This window comes from Chlorocebus sabaeus, chromosome 28 (assembly GCF_047675955.1).
Source record: "Chlorocebus sabaeus isolate Y175 chromosome 28, mChlSab1.0.hap1, whole genome shotgun sequence".
Lineage (NCBI taxonomy): Eukaryota > Metazoa > Chordata > Mammalia > Primates > Cercopithecidae > Chlorocebus > Chlorocebus sabaeus.
Genome location: NC_132931.1, coordinates 17,424,118 through 17,437,120, shown reverse-complemented (window position 1 = coordinate 17,437,120; position 13,003 = coordinate 17,424,118). Strand labels below are relative to the sequence as shown.

General features: G+C 50.4%; 1 protein-coding gene across 4 annotated transcripts in view; it reads left to right on the top strand.

The window, feature by feature from the left end:
• SDK1 (sidekick cell adhesion molecule 1) overlaps positions 1 to 13,003 on the top strand; it is a 972,135-nt gene that overhangs the window by 929,864 nt on the left and 29,268 nt on the right. For all 4 annotated transcript variants that reach the window (XM_008018820.3, XM_073012858.1, XM_073012857.1 and 1 more), the window contains one exon: positions 10,092 to 10,256. In XM_008018820.3, the coding sequence (XP_008017011.3) occupies positions 10,092 to 10,256 (165 nt within the window). The remainder of the gene's footprint in view (positions 1 to 10,091; positions 10,257 to 13,003) is intronic.

Genomic DNA, 13,003 nt, shown 5'->3' with positions numbered 1-13,003 from the left:
ACCCTATTTCCACATAAGCTCATTCGGAGGTATTGGGGGTTAGGACTTCAACATATTAATTTGCAGTGGGGGGCAGGGACATAATTCTATGCGTAATAGTAGCTAAGAAACCACATAACTCATAGCGGGACCTGTGACACTTCCAGCAATACTTTCATGTGACCTCCTAGATATTTCACGACGCTGTTTGGACGTGTCCTTACATTGAAATCACAGTCATTTGTAGACTCTCTGCTGGACCTTGTCAGCCAATGAGCCCATGAAGCATAGACTTTTGAGTTGCGCTGGGATAACGGTGGCCGCAGGTCACCGAAATCCAGCTCTTCACGTGTCTTCCAAGGAACCACGTCACCAAACAAGTTAATGCAGAGAAAACCACCCATAATCCGTGCCTCCAGCATTACCTGGAAACACGGGTTCCCAGGAACCTGCAGGTGCCTCCAGGTGATCGTAGGCATTACCAGTTGTATGACTCCGTTCTCACGTCGCCATAAAGAAGTGTCTGAGACTGAGTAATTTATAAAGAAAAAAAGTTTAGTTGGCTCACGGTTCTGCAGGCTGTACAGGAAACATGGTGGCTCTGCTTCTGGGGAGGCCCCAGGAAGCTTCCAACCATGGCAGAAAGCGAACAGGGAGCCGGCATGCCACATGGCTGGGGCAGGAGGAAGAGAGTGAGTGGGGAGGTGCCACACACTTTTAAACAACCAGGTCTCATGAGAACTCACTCCCTATTGTGCGAACAGCACCAAAGGCGTGGTCCTAAAACCGTTCATGAGAAACCCACCTCGGTGATCCAGGCACCTCCCATCAGGCCCCTCCCCCAACATCGGGGATGACAATTCAACCTGAGATTTGGGTGGGGACACAGAGCCAAACCGTATCACCAGTAGAATTGGTTTCCTTTCCAGTTTTACTTTATGTATCTACAACCATTCTGAGAAAGTGTCCTTGAGCCAACAGATCGCCACAGGGACCCATGGCGCCGAGAGCAGGTTAAGACACCTGTAATCGCAGCACTTTGGGAGGCCGAGGTGGGCAGATCACTTGAGGTCAGGAGTTCCAGTCCAGCCTGACCAACATGGAGAAACCCCATCTCTACTGAAAACAGAAAAAAAATTAGCCTGGTGTGGTGGCATGCACCTATAGTCCCAGCTACTCGGGAAGCTGAGGCAGGAGAATTGCTTGAACCCAGAAGGCAGAAGTTGCAGTGAGCTGAGATCACGCCACTGCACTCCAGCCTGGGCAACAGAGCAAGACTCTATCTCAAAAAAAAAAAAAAAAAAAAAAAAGACACATGTACCAGAAAACCACAGAAGGGCCTGGCTACAAAACTTCCTCCTCCCTGAACGCCTGCCTCCTTGACTAGAGATGATGGATCCCAGCAGACGGGTGACTGTCACAGGGCCACAGAAGGAGGTATTCTGGATCTCAACAGCATCACTGCCCGTGTCCCCGCTGTGAGGTCGCAACACGGTTTTGCAGGATGTTACCACTGGGGGACATTGGGTAAAGGATGCACAGACTTGCCCTCCGTTGTTACAACCACTTGGGACTCTTCACCTATCTCAAAATGATTTGTTTAGCTTAAAGTAATCATTTAAAAAGCCACGGTGTCCATCCTTCCCCAGCCTGCTCGACCACACACACCAATGTGTCTTTGAGCACTCTGGGGCGGGAGACCAGCCTGTGGGATGGGGCGGCACCAGCCAGACACGGGTGCCTGGGCTCAGCCTCTTAACGCTGTGAACACGTCTCGGCATTTTAAGGAGCCCTTGACCTTCTCCTCAGGTTCTCTTTTTTTTTTTTTTTTTTTTTTTTTGAGACGGAGTTTAGCTGTGTCGCCCAGACTGGAGTGCAGTGGCGCGATCTCGGCCCACTGCAAGCTCCGCCCCCCGGGTTCACACCATTCTCCTGCCTCAGCCTCCCAGGTAGCTGGGACTGCAGGCGCCCGCCACCATGCCTGGCTAATTTTTTTTTTTTTTTTTTTTTTTTTGTATTTTTAGTAGAGACGGGGTTTCACCGTGTTAGCCAGGATGGTCTCGATCTCCTGACCTCGTGATCCACCCATCTTGGCCTCCCAAAGTGCTGGGATTACAGGCGTGAGCCACCGCGCCCGGCAATCTCCTCAGGTTCTCATATGCTGCTCCACCTGCCCTCACGAAGGGAACAGGATGCCTGTTGGTTACTGGGGCAGCCCAGGGAGCCTGGCAGGCCATGCGGATAAGAAGTAATTGGCGTGTCGGCGAGGGCTTCACACTGGGCCCACCCCTCGGAGGGGCTTGCCCAAACATGGAGAATCTTCTGAAGTCAGCTGAGTCTGAGCTCAGCAGGGTTTGGCCAGAGCGTAGAAACTGACCCACAGGGGACCAAGACGTGACAACAGACCTAACAAGAAGACGCCGGCTTTTTCGGCGAGGGCTGAAGATCCTGCACTTACTTCTGCTTGGCTGCTCGACATTCAAAAACAGGTCACCAACGATCTTCCCTTTCGGGTCATGAAGGGAACCCAAGCTGACCGCGGGACCCGTGGTCTTTCGTGGGAAGTTGAGAAAGACGCCTCCTCCCTTCTATGACTAAGGCCAGCAGCAGCTCAGGCAAATGAAACGCTTTATGGATTGTCAATATTTAAACACCTTGCCGGTACCTCAGGGCTTTGGATCTCAGCTGTCATCCATTACAGGCCTCATTACACAAAACATTAAATGCTGTGTCATCTCATTTTCCCACCGAAGCTCCCTAGTAAGACGTTCTCCAGGCGGGGTGTGGTTTGCTCCAGGTGCAATGAATGGGCCCCGTTTTGTATTGGGAGGGGCCACACAAGGGCCCTCACTGCTGGGTATCTGGGAGATGGGCACTCAGTGCCAGGCAGCCCCTCTGGCCCAGGTGGTCGTCTCGGCCTGATGTCTCTCTATCCAGCTGAGTCTCTACCTTGCCCCTGGGAGACAAGACACTCATCAGCTTCGTTGCTTTGCAGAGGGTAGCCAGTGGGTGGGCCTGGGCAGCCCAGGCAGATGGCAGTGGAGCATCCTGCTCTCCCATCCCCATCCTTCCTTCCACCCCTGCACATTCTACTGCATAGCCCCTGTTGCTGTGGCCGTGTGGAGGCACAACTGAACAGCAGCTAATGAAATTAGCACCAGGCTAGAGCACAGATCCCCTCTTATTCCTGGAGAGGGCGCTCCGCCAGTGTGAGCCCGAGGACGCCGCCATCAGCTTCCGCCAGCACAGCCTGGCCGACACGTTCCTTTCTCTGGCCGTGCCTAAGTTTCCTCCAAATCGGTGTTGCAAAGCTCCCTGGAAGGCACTGGAAACTATGCACTGGGCATATGCAGATGATTTATTTACACAGATTATTCTAAGGCATTTTACTGTTTAGATCATGAAGTCTAATTTACATATTTACACAATAGACTGGAATGACACTAAAGGAACTATAAATATATTTTCCTCTCCAAAGCAGCCATGAAATACATATTTAGAAAGTACCCAATGCAGGCAGACATTGTATTGGTTTTTTTTTTTTTTTTTCCTCAAATAATGTGTGTAGCCCAGAGATGAGGGCTGGCGGCTGGAGGACAGGTCCCGTGCCTGATGGGGACACCCCCCAGCTGGAGGCCTGGACCACTGTCCACTGGTAATCCCCTGAGGGCTTCCCAGTTCCCTCCCCATTGATTTTGTTCAATTTCCGTCTTTGGCAACCGGGAGTTTTCAAGTGAATAAGGAAGAAAATCAGTATTTCTCTGAAGGTTTGACATCCACAGATGTTCCAAGTCAGCAGGTTCAGCAAGAGGGGCTGCCGCCGTGGCTCTGACGACGCCACGGTCCCCTCACGCACTGCTTGCCTTTCTCATAAGCGCATTTCTGACAGCTTGTCAGACCAGTTTGCCGCTCTTTCCTGGGGTCAGCCCGCAACACAAGCTTGCTTTCTTCCTCATCTTAGCATGCAGTGCATTTTGCCTCCTGCCTTGAATGAGGATCCGATGGAAGGTAACTGTCTATTTTTAAAATCAGGTGTATTTAGACTCGTGTTTAAGCCCCACCTGCTTCAGTAAAATTTCTAACCCGGATTGACCATTTATACAAAGAGAAATGGCAGTATTTAAGAAATAAACAACCGACAGGCTTGCATTTGCTCTGAGCTGTAGGCTGACAGTCAAGTGGTTGGTCGTGTGAGTGCGTGGAACCAGAAATCTTGGGCGGTGAATGACAGTTTCATTCAGCATGGAGACCCTGTTTAATTGTCCATGAAATCAAACTTTTGTATTGGCATGACGTCGGCCCTAATACCTGTAGCACACAGCTCCGTTCTGGGCGTCGGAGGGATAAATGGAGTGGAGACCCTTGGACGTGCTGCGCTGGGCTCCGGATCAGTTCAGAAAAGAGGTGATCATGTTGCCGGGTGTATTAGGACATTGTCTGCGAACAGATGTGCCTCCTACCGCTTGGGCGGGGGAGATGCTGGCAACAGAAACTAACAGCTGACTCATTCTGTCGGCCGGGGACAAGCATGGATGGATAGCAGAACCTATTTATACGGAAAATATTTCTTTTTTCAAGGACTTCAGTATTAGCCCCTTACTTCCCTTGTTTAAGTGAACAAATCACACCATAAAAAAATGAAGATGCATAGTTTATATTCTTTAAAGAAAAGCCACCTCAATGGGGAGCTGAATGGGCTCTTGCTGTTTCCCACTCAGTCTTCCTTCTGAGGTGGACAGGATTGGAGGTTGTGGTGACAGTGTGGCTTCTTTAGGAATTTTTTGCAAAGTCCCTTTCTCAGTGGCTTCCCACTTTCTTAGTGGTATTTATCCAATGGTGCTTCAGTAACAAGAGTCCAGGAAGGTGTTCTTTCGGGCAGCCGGGAAGGAAAGACCAAGCACGACAGACAGGTGTGATTTGCAGTTACTCCACCGCGAGGGCACCTCCTCCTTCCACAGACATCAAGTGGCAGGTCCAGCCCACAGGTGGACATTGCCCCACAGGAAGTTCAAAGCCTGGGCCTCAGCAGGGGGCTCGATGCCTGTATCAGTCATTTTGGGGGATCAGTGATCTGGGGGTGTGGCTTTTCAGGGGTCACAACAGTTCTCTTCCAGCTGGGCACTGCTTTTCTTTTTTCTTTTTTTTGAAACAGAGTCTCGCTCTGTTACCCAGGCTGGACTGCAGTAGTGTAATCTCAGCTCACTGCAACCTCCACCTCCCGGGATCAAGCAAATCTCCTGCCTCAGCCTCCTGAGTAGCTGGGATTGCAGGTGCATGCCACCGCGCCCAGCTAATTTTTGTATTTTTAGTAGAGACAGGGTTTCACCATGTTGGTCAGGCTGGTCTTGAACTCCTGACCTCGTGATCTACCTTAGTCTCCCAAAGTGCTGGGATTATAGGCGTGAACCACGGTGCCTGGCCCTTGTTTTTCCTGCAATGACAACACAGCTTGTTCAGTGGGGAAGAGAAACCAGTCTGGCTCTTCTGGACATCCTAGAGGGTTGAGCCTAGCCTGGGTGATTGACAAGCGGCTGACTGTGTGCCCAGAATTGCCTTTAAAAGGGATGAGGCCCTGCTGTCCTCTCGAGTGTTGATTGAGATGGAAATCCAGGCACTGGGGACTGTCCAGAGCATGGAAAAATCGGTTGTACAAATCTCATTTTTGCTAATAATTCTGTAATGTTATTTTCCCCCTAATTTGTAGAGATACTTTTCTCCATCATTGATTTATTGAGATATTTAACAGCATAATACAAATAAGAAAAATAATCCACAGTTGAGAAACAGAGTGGACACCTTACCAGCTGCCAAATTTTTTTCTTACCCACTCGCGATCATGGTGTAAATATTAGTACGAGATAAGTAGCCCGGTGAATTATAGCTGGAGTGGAAAATATGCTAATTTGGGAAAGGCAGAATTAAGCAGAATAAAAATGGGAGCATTTTCTTCTATTAATTCAGAAGGAAATTCTCTCGGTATGACATTCCCCCTCCCCCCACATTTTTGAGTGTAAATGGATTGCTAAATAAATCGTTCTGCGTTAAGATTCAGTATCAATATTTTAAAATGTTATTATGAAAAATGCACACAATTCGTGGAGCTATGACAGAGTGCTTAAAATAAAATGTGGCCTTTAGGTGATGGTACAGGAAAGGAGAATCATTTTTTTTTTCCTCAGGAGCAGGAAAGCATTACAGAAACGTTAATGCAAAAGACATTCAGAGAATCCACTCCAGAGGTGTTCAGACCTTCTCAGAACGGTCTGAAGAAATCCTTCACTTTCTTAGTGCTTTAATTTCAATGGCTTGAAGCAACACCCAGTTTATAAGAGTCTGTATGTGATCTTTAGTGTCTATTACAACATAAATTTGTCTATCTTTTTAGAGGAAAAATACAATTCATTCAATATTTAAAGCCCTTAAAATAGTGACTTGCTCATAGTAAGCAGTAAATAAAATAGTGGTGGTTATTATTTATTGAAAGCCTGCTGTACTAGACCCTGAGAAAGGCCATGGGATACAAAGAGGAATGAGGAGGGGGTTGGGGGTGGGAAGGATGGGTGGATGGATGGAAGGAAAAATGGATGGATGATAGAAGGAAGGAAGGGTGGGTGGGCAGATGGATGGGTAGGTGGCTGAGTGGGTGGCTGGTGGGTGAGTGGATGGAAGGAAGGAATGAAGGAAGGAAGGAAGGGTGGCTGGCTGGCTGGATGGATGAGTAGGTAGATGAGTGGGTGGGTGGATGGATGGATAAATGGATAGATGGATGGATAGGTGGATTGGTGAGTGGGTGGATGAATGGATGTGTGGGTGGATAAATGAATGGATGAAAGGAAGGAAGGATGGATGGATGGATGACTAGAGGGAAGGGAGGGGAGGGAAGGGGAGTGGAGGGCGGGGGAAGGAAGAAGGGAAGGAAGGAAGGAAGGTTATATGGATGAATGGAAGGAAGGAAGGAAGGAAAAATGGATGGATGGATGAATGGATGGATGGATGGATGAATGGATGGATGGATGGATGGATGGATGGTGGATGGAGAGAAGGAAGGAAGAATGGATGGATAATGGATGGATGGATGGTTCCATGGGAGGATGGATCACGGAAAGATGGATGGAAGGATGGATGGATAGATGATAGCTGGAGGGAAGGCAGGAAGAATGGAATGGATGAATGGTTACATGGATGGATGGGTGGAGAGAAGGAAGGAAGAATGGATGGATAATGGACGGATGGATGGTTACATGGATAGATGGGTGGCTGGATGGATGGATGAATGGTTACATGGATAGATGGGTGGCTGGATGGATGGATGAATGGTTACATGGATGGATGAATGGATGGATGGATGGATGGATGGTGGATGGAGAGAAGGAAGGAAGAATGGATGGAAAATGGATGGATGGATGGTTCCATGGGAGGATGGATCATGGAAAGATGGATGGAAGGATAGATGGATAGATGATAGCTGGAGGGAAGGCAGGAAGAGTGGAATGGATGAATGGTTACATGGATGGATGGGTGGATGGATGGATGGATGAATGGATGGATGGATGGATGGATGAATGGATGGATGGATGGATGGATGGATGAATGGTTACATGGATGGATGGGTGGCTGGATGATGCTAAGCCTGATGGTGTGAACAGGCAGGTAAATGTGCAGATGGGCTTCAGAAGCCCACTGGTGGAAGCAGCCGTCCCTTCCTGGAACGTGGGGTGGGGTCAAAGTTGGCCTCAAAAAGATGAGGTGTCTGAAGGGGTAAAAGGACTCTTGATTTTCCACCATCCCCTGTCCACTGGCTATGGGTAGCTCATTAGAACAGCAGTAGAACAGCAGTCTCATCTGATTCCCTGATGGATGGCACAGGGCCTGACCAAGGAGTGGACAGCATTTGTGGATGAATAAGGGAGTGAGGCAGGGGAGGAGGGGGCAGCAGTTCCCCAGGCCAAGAGGAGGCCTGCGCAGAGTAAATGCAGAAGCCTTCCCTGACCGTTCTTAAGCCAAACTCACATACGACAATATAAACCACATACAACCAGCATAAACTACATACAGCCAGCAATCTCTGTGTGAACCTCAGCATCCTAGGAGGAAGAAGGTCGGCTTAGGCTCTGGCTTGCCATTCTGACACTATTAGTGGTGATGAGTGTCTTGGTGAGAAATGGCTGTAAATAGGAATATTTAGAAATAATGGCCAGGTATAGTGGCTCACACCTATAATTCCAGCACTTTGGGAGGCCAAGGCGGGCAGATGGCTAGAGCCTGGGAGTTGGAGCCCAGCCTGGGCAACATACAGAGACCCGGTCACTCCAAAAAGAAAAAAGAAAAATCACAACTTAGCCAGGTGTGTTGGCATGCACTTGTAGTCCCAGCTATTCAGGAGGCTGAGGCAGGAGGATTGCTTGAGTTCAGTAGTTCGAGGCTGCAGTGAGCTATGATTGCACCACTGCACTCCAGCCTGTGTGGCCCTGTCTCAAAAAAAAGACAGAGAGGAAAGGAGGAAGGGAGGAAGAAGAAAGAAAGAGTGAGAGAGAAAGCAAGCAGAGAGGGAGGGAGGGAAGATCAGTATCATACTACTTTTCTGCCAGTGCAGAGATTTGTACCTTTCAACTCATTCACATCTACTCCTCGTTAACCTGTGACTATAAGGACTTAGTCGGTGCAAATTCTAAATCCTCTGCAAATACAGACTGATACAATAGCAATTTTCTGCTTGTTTACTGTTGGGCTAATCCATCTGAGCGTACCTGGTGATTGCAGGTGGCCGATAAGGTTGGTTTCCGGAGCAGTCTCAGTGCCCATAAGGCAGTCAGCACGGGTACACACATATCCAAATGGGTTTTCCCTCACCAGATTTCCTGCTTTGTAAAAGGTCTCATACCTGAGCCTAGAAAAACAAATACAGTTCATGAAGGATTGCTACTTCAAATGAACATTTTGACCTCTGAGCCTACTTTTTTACCAAACAATCTCCTTAGAATTGAATTTATATTTTATTTCACAAACACACGTGCAGCACTTTGTGTGAGGCACTGTCCTGAGCACTTTATAAATATTAACTTATTTAATCCTTGAAGCAAATCTATGATGAAGATGCCTTTGTTATCACCATTCTACAGGCAAGGGTCAGAGAGATTCCGTTCTTTGTCTAAAGTCACACGGCTAATTGAATTGCTGGGGCCAGGCTTGGCAAAGAGGCTGTCTAGCTCCAGGCTCCATCAGCCCTTTCTGCCCTGATGTTATAGTGTCATAAGTTTTTTATTTCTTTTTTTTCCTTTTTTCTTTTTATGTTGTAATGTGAAGTCATAACAATTGCAAAGTTCTCTTTTTGTTTGTTTTTTGAGATAGGGTCTCACTGTGTTGCCCAGGCTGGAGTGCAATGGCACAATCTCAACTCACTGCAACCTCAACCTCCCAGGCTCAAGCCATCCTCCTGCTTCAGCCTCTTGAGTAGCTGGGACCACAGGTGCCTGCCACCATGCCTGACTAATTTTTAAAATTGTGCATATATATGATGTCTCCCTGTGTTGCCCAGGCTGGTCTCGAGCTCTGGGCTTAAGCAGTCCTGTAACCTCAGCCTCTCAAAGTACTGGATTTACAGGCATGAGCCACCATGCCCGGCTCGCCATGGTGTTTTAGGACAGATCTCACTGATCACGTTTCTTTTGCTCTGTGGCTGGAGAGATGCCTCAGAACCCAACTCATGTGCCTCTAACTTCCTCTCTCTGTCTGATTTTAATTTTAAGTTTATTAATGGCTTTAATTTCAAGTGTATTCATGTTTTCCTATATGTGAGGTTTCCATACATACATGTATTTTACTGTGGTGAGATACGCATAACCTAACATGTCCCACTGTGACCATTTCAAGTGTCCAGTTCAGTAGCATTGGGCACACCGACACTGTTCTGCAGCCATCACACCATTCGTCCCCAGAGTAGTCTTCGACTTGCAAAACTGAGACTCCATCCCCATTCAGCAGTCACTCCGCATCCAGTGCCTCTGATGCCTCATCCGGGTCACCGCAAGCTGACCCACTGGGCAGGTGTGTGGGTCTTGCACCTGGGAGTTCACACTTCTAACTCTGCCCTCGCCTCCCCATCCCTCTTGCAGATGAAGGCTTATGGGACATGTTTGTGAAGGACATCCCACGGAGTGCCACATCCTACACCCTCAGCCTGGATAAGCTCCGGCAAGGCGTGACTTACGAGTTCCGGGTGGTGGCTGTGAACGAGGTGGGCTACGGGGAGCCCAGCAGCCCTTCCACGGCCGTGTCAGGTAGGCCCTCCCAGGGAAGTCTGTCTTCTTCTGAAGGACTAGAGGGAGAAATGGAGTCGAGGGGGACGAAGGGGACACGAACTTGCTGCTTTAGGTGTCTCCAGCTCGGTTGAGGTTCTGCTCAGAGAATATGCGGGCGGGGAGAGCAGTGTCCGTCTCCAACACCTCCCCAGTGCCACCCATCCTCCTGGGCAGCTCCCTGCTGCCCTCTGGCAGGACCCCAGGCCCCGGAGCCTCCCCCAGCACCACCAGCAAGGCCCCTTATGGGCTCTGTGTCCACGCTATGCTCCAGCAATTCCTAATGTGTTTCCTCATAGTTTTTAAAATCAGAGACACATGCAAGTGTCAGAGGCGTGAGCATGAGCCACGCGGTGTCCCCTCTGCGGCAAAGGCATTCCCAAGGACAGCAGAGCCCCGAGCCCCTCTATTAGCTGATGCGTCCTTGCCGGGGAGCACATGTGATTTTGGAGGGGTAAGAACCACCCCGGCAGCCATGGGGGAGCCCACAAGTGCCTGACAAGAGGTCATGTCTTCCCAGGGCCTCCCAGAGAGCCAGCGGAGGGGCTGGGGACAGTAGCTGCTCTGGGCACAAGGCGAGCAGTATCGCTGTCCCTGAGGATGGCGTGCAGGTGGAGGTACTACCACTCCCGGGCTGAGCGTTTCTTCATGTGCTCGTCACTGTGAGGTGCTGCAGGCTCCAGAGGCCACCCTGGGTCCAGGACCAGGTCTGCTCTCGGGGGAGTGGCAGAGAAGGCCAGGGCAGGGCTTCCTCCCCGAGAGCAGCCGTGTTAGATGACAGACATGTCTGTAGTCAGTAGTCATGGCAGGGGTTATGACCCACAGGGCGGGGGCCGTGACCTCGCCTGGGAATCAGGAAGGTGCCCGAAGCCTGCCACAAGGGAAGGGACACCTGCAGGAGGCAGAAGGTGGTGGAGAAAAAGTCCTGGTCATCGAAGAGCCGTGGGTGGGGGAGCTGGAGAGGGAGGGGCAGCAAAGCTGGTCCCTGGTCATGCCCCCCCGACCCCCCATGTGCCTAGGGACTGAACACTGGCTGTACCTTAGGGTTGCTTGAGAAGGTTAAACACACACCCTCGCTGGCCCTTCACCCCATTCCATGGCTCCAGGCATGACTTTCCTCGCCACATGGTGATTCTGTTGTGCAGACCAGCTGCGAGCCAGGGCACTGGGGGTTCGGAGAGGGCTGGGCTGCGTTTGAGGAGAGGGGCTCTCAGCAGCACGAAGAGCAGGGAGGCCTCGGGGTCGGGGCAGCAGAGCCTCAGCCAGAAGCCCCCAGCAGGGCCAGCTCCGTTGGTCCTCTTCCGGGAATCAGAAAGAAGCTGTTCCTCTCCTCTGCGTTAGAGCTGCTTGAGCTACTGACCGCACTTGTTGAAACTGAACTTAGCCTTCGTCCTTTGTGTGCTATGAGTTTGGAGGAAGGACCCTGTGCTCGCCTGTGGGTGAGCGTGGGCCCTAAGCCTGGTACGCTGGCCTGGGAACATGCTTGAATTCTGGGGTCATTCTGTGAGAGGGGCTGTGAGAAAGGGACCCAGAGAACTCCCTGATTTTTTTTTTTTTTTTTTTTTTTGAGATGGAGTCTCACTCTGTCTCCCAGGGTGGAGTGCAATGGCATGATCTTGGCTCACTGCAACCTCCACCTCCCAGGTTCAAGTGATTCTCCTGCCTCAGCTCCCAAGCAGCTGGCATTACAAGCATGTGCCACCACGCCCGGCTAATTTTTGTGTTTTTAGTAGAGATGGGGTTTCACCCTGTTGGACAGGCTGGTCTCGAGCTCCTGATCTCAAGTGATCCGCCTGCCTTGGCCTCCCAAAGTGCTGGGATTACAGGAGTGAGTCACAGTGCCTGGCTGACCACTTAATTTTTTAATGAGTAAGATTTAGAAAAACCACAGATTTCTCATTTCCCTAATTTTCATTATGAATATTTTAAATGTACCCCAAAGTAGAGAGAATGAGGAATCCCCAGCACCCCTCATTCCAATTCAGAGATCCAAGATTTGCTGCATGAGCTTTACTCGTGGAAAATGGATACAGAGCAATTCCACATGCCAGTTCCTCGCATGGAACGCGCACCCTGACCCCACTTCCCGGGGCCTGTGGCTCAGGCGTCTCTGACACTCCATCGCACGCAGAGCTGGCCTTGCTGTGAGCTGGACCACACTGAGCTCATCGCATCCTTCGGGGAAGCCAGCAACCATCACCTGCTGGCATCAGGACCAGGCCAGGCCCGGCAGCTGGGACGTCCTGCCCCATGTGAGAGTCCTCCAGAACAGCCGGCCTTTCTTTCCTGCCAGGTGCTAGGGCCAGGCCCACTCCGGGCCACTTGGCCGGTGGTGTCAGTGTGGCATCTGTCAGACTTGCTGTTGGAGTACTGAATGCGCAGCCCGCAAACCCACTTCTGTCTCTTGGATTTAAAGCACCATCACCTCCTAAGGAGCCCTGTGAACCTGCATTAACCAAAGCCGATTCCCTGCTTTTCTTCCTGGGGTGCACACATCCCCTATTCGTGAGATACAGGATAGAAGCTTCGGCTGGCTGTGTTTGGAAGGGTCTGGCTGCTGGGGGCCAACACTTGGGCTTTGCCTGTAAGAGGCTTTGTGTTCTGAGGGGCTTCCAGTGCCACAGAACCCACTCCCCTTCCAGGCCCATAGAAGGCCCTGAATGGGACGCCGGGACCAGCCAGCACCCCTCAAGATACAATTGCCCGCTTTTCTGTTCTTAGCAGAATGA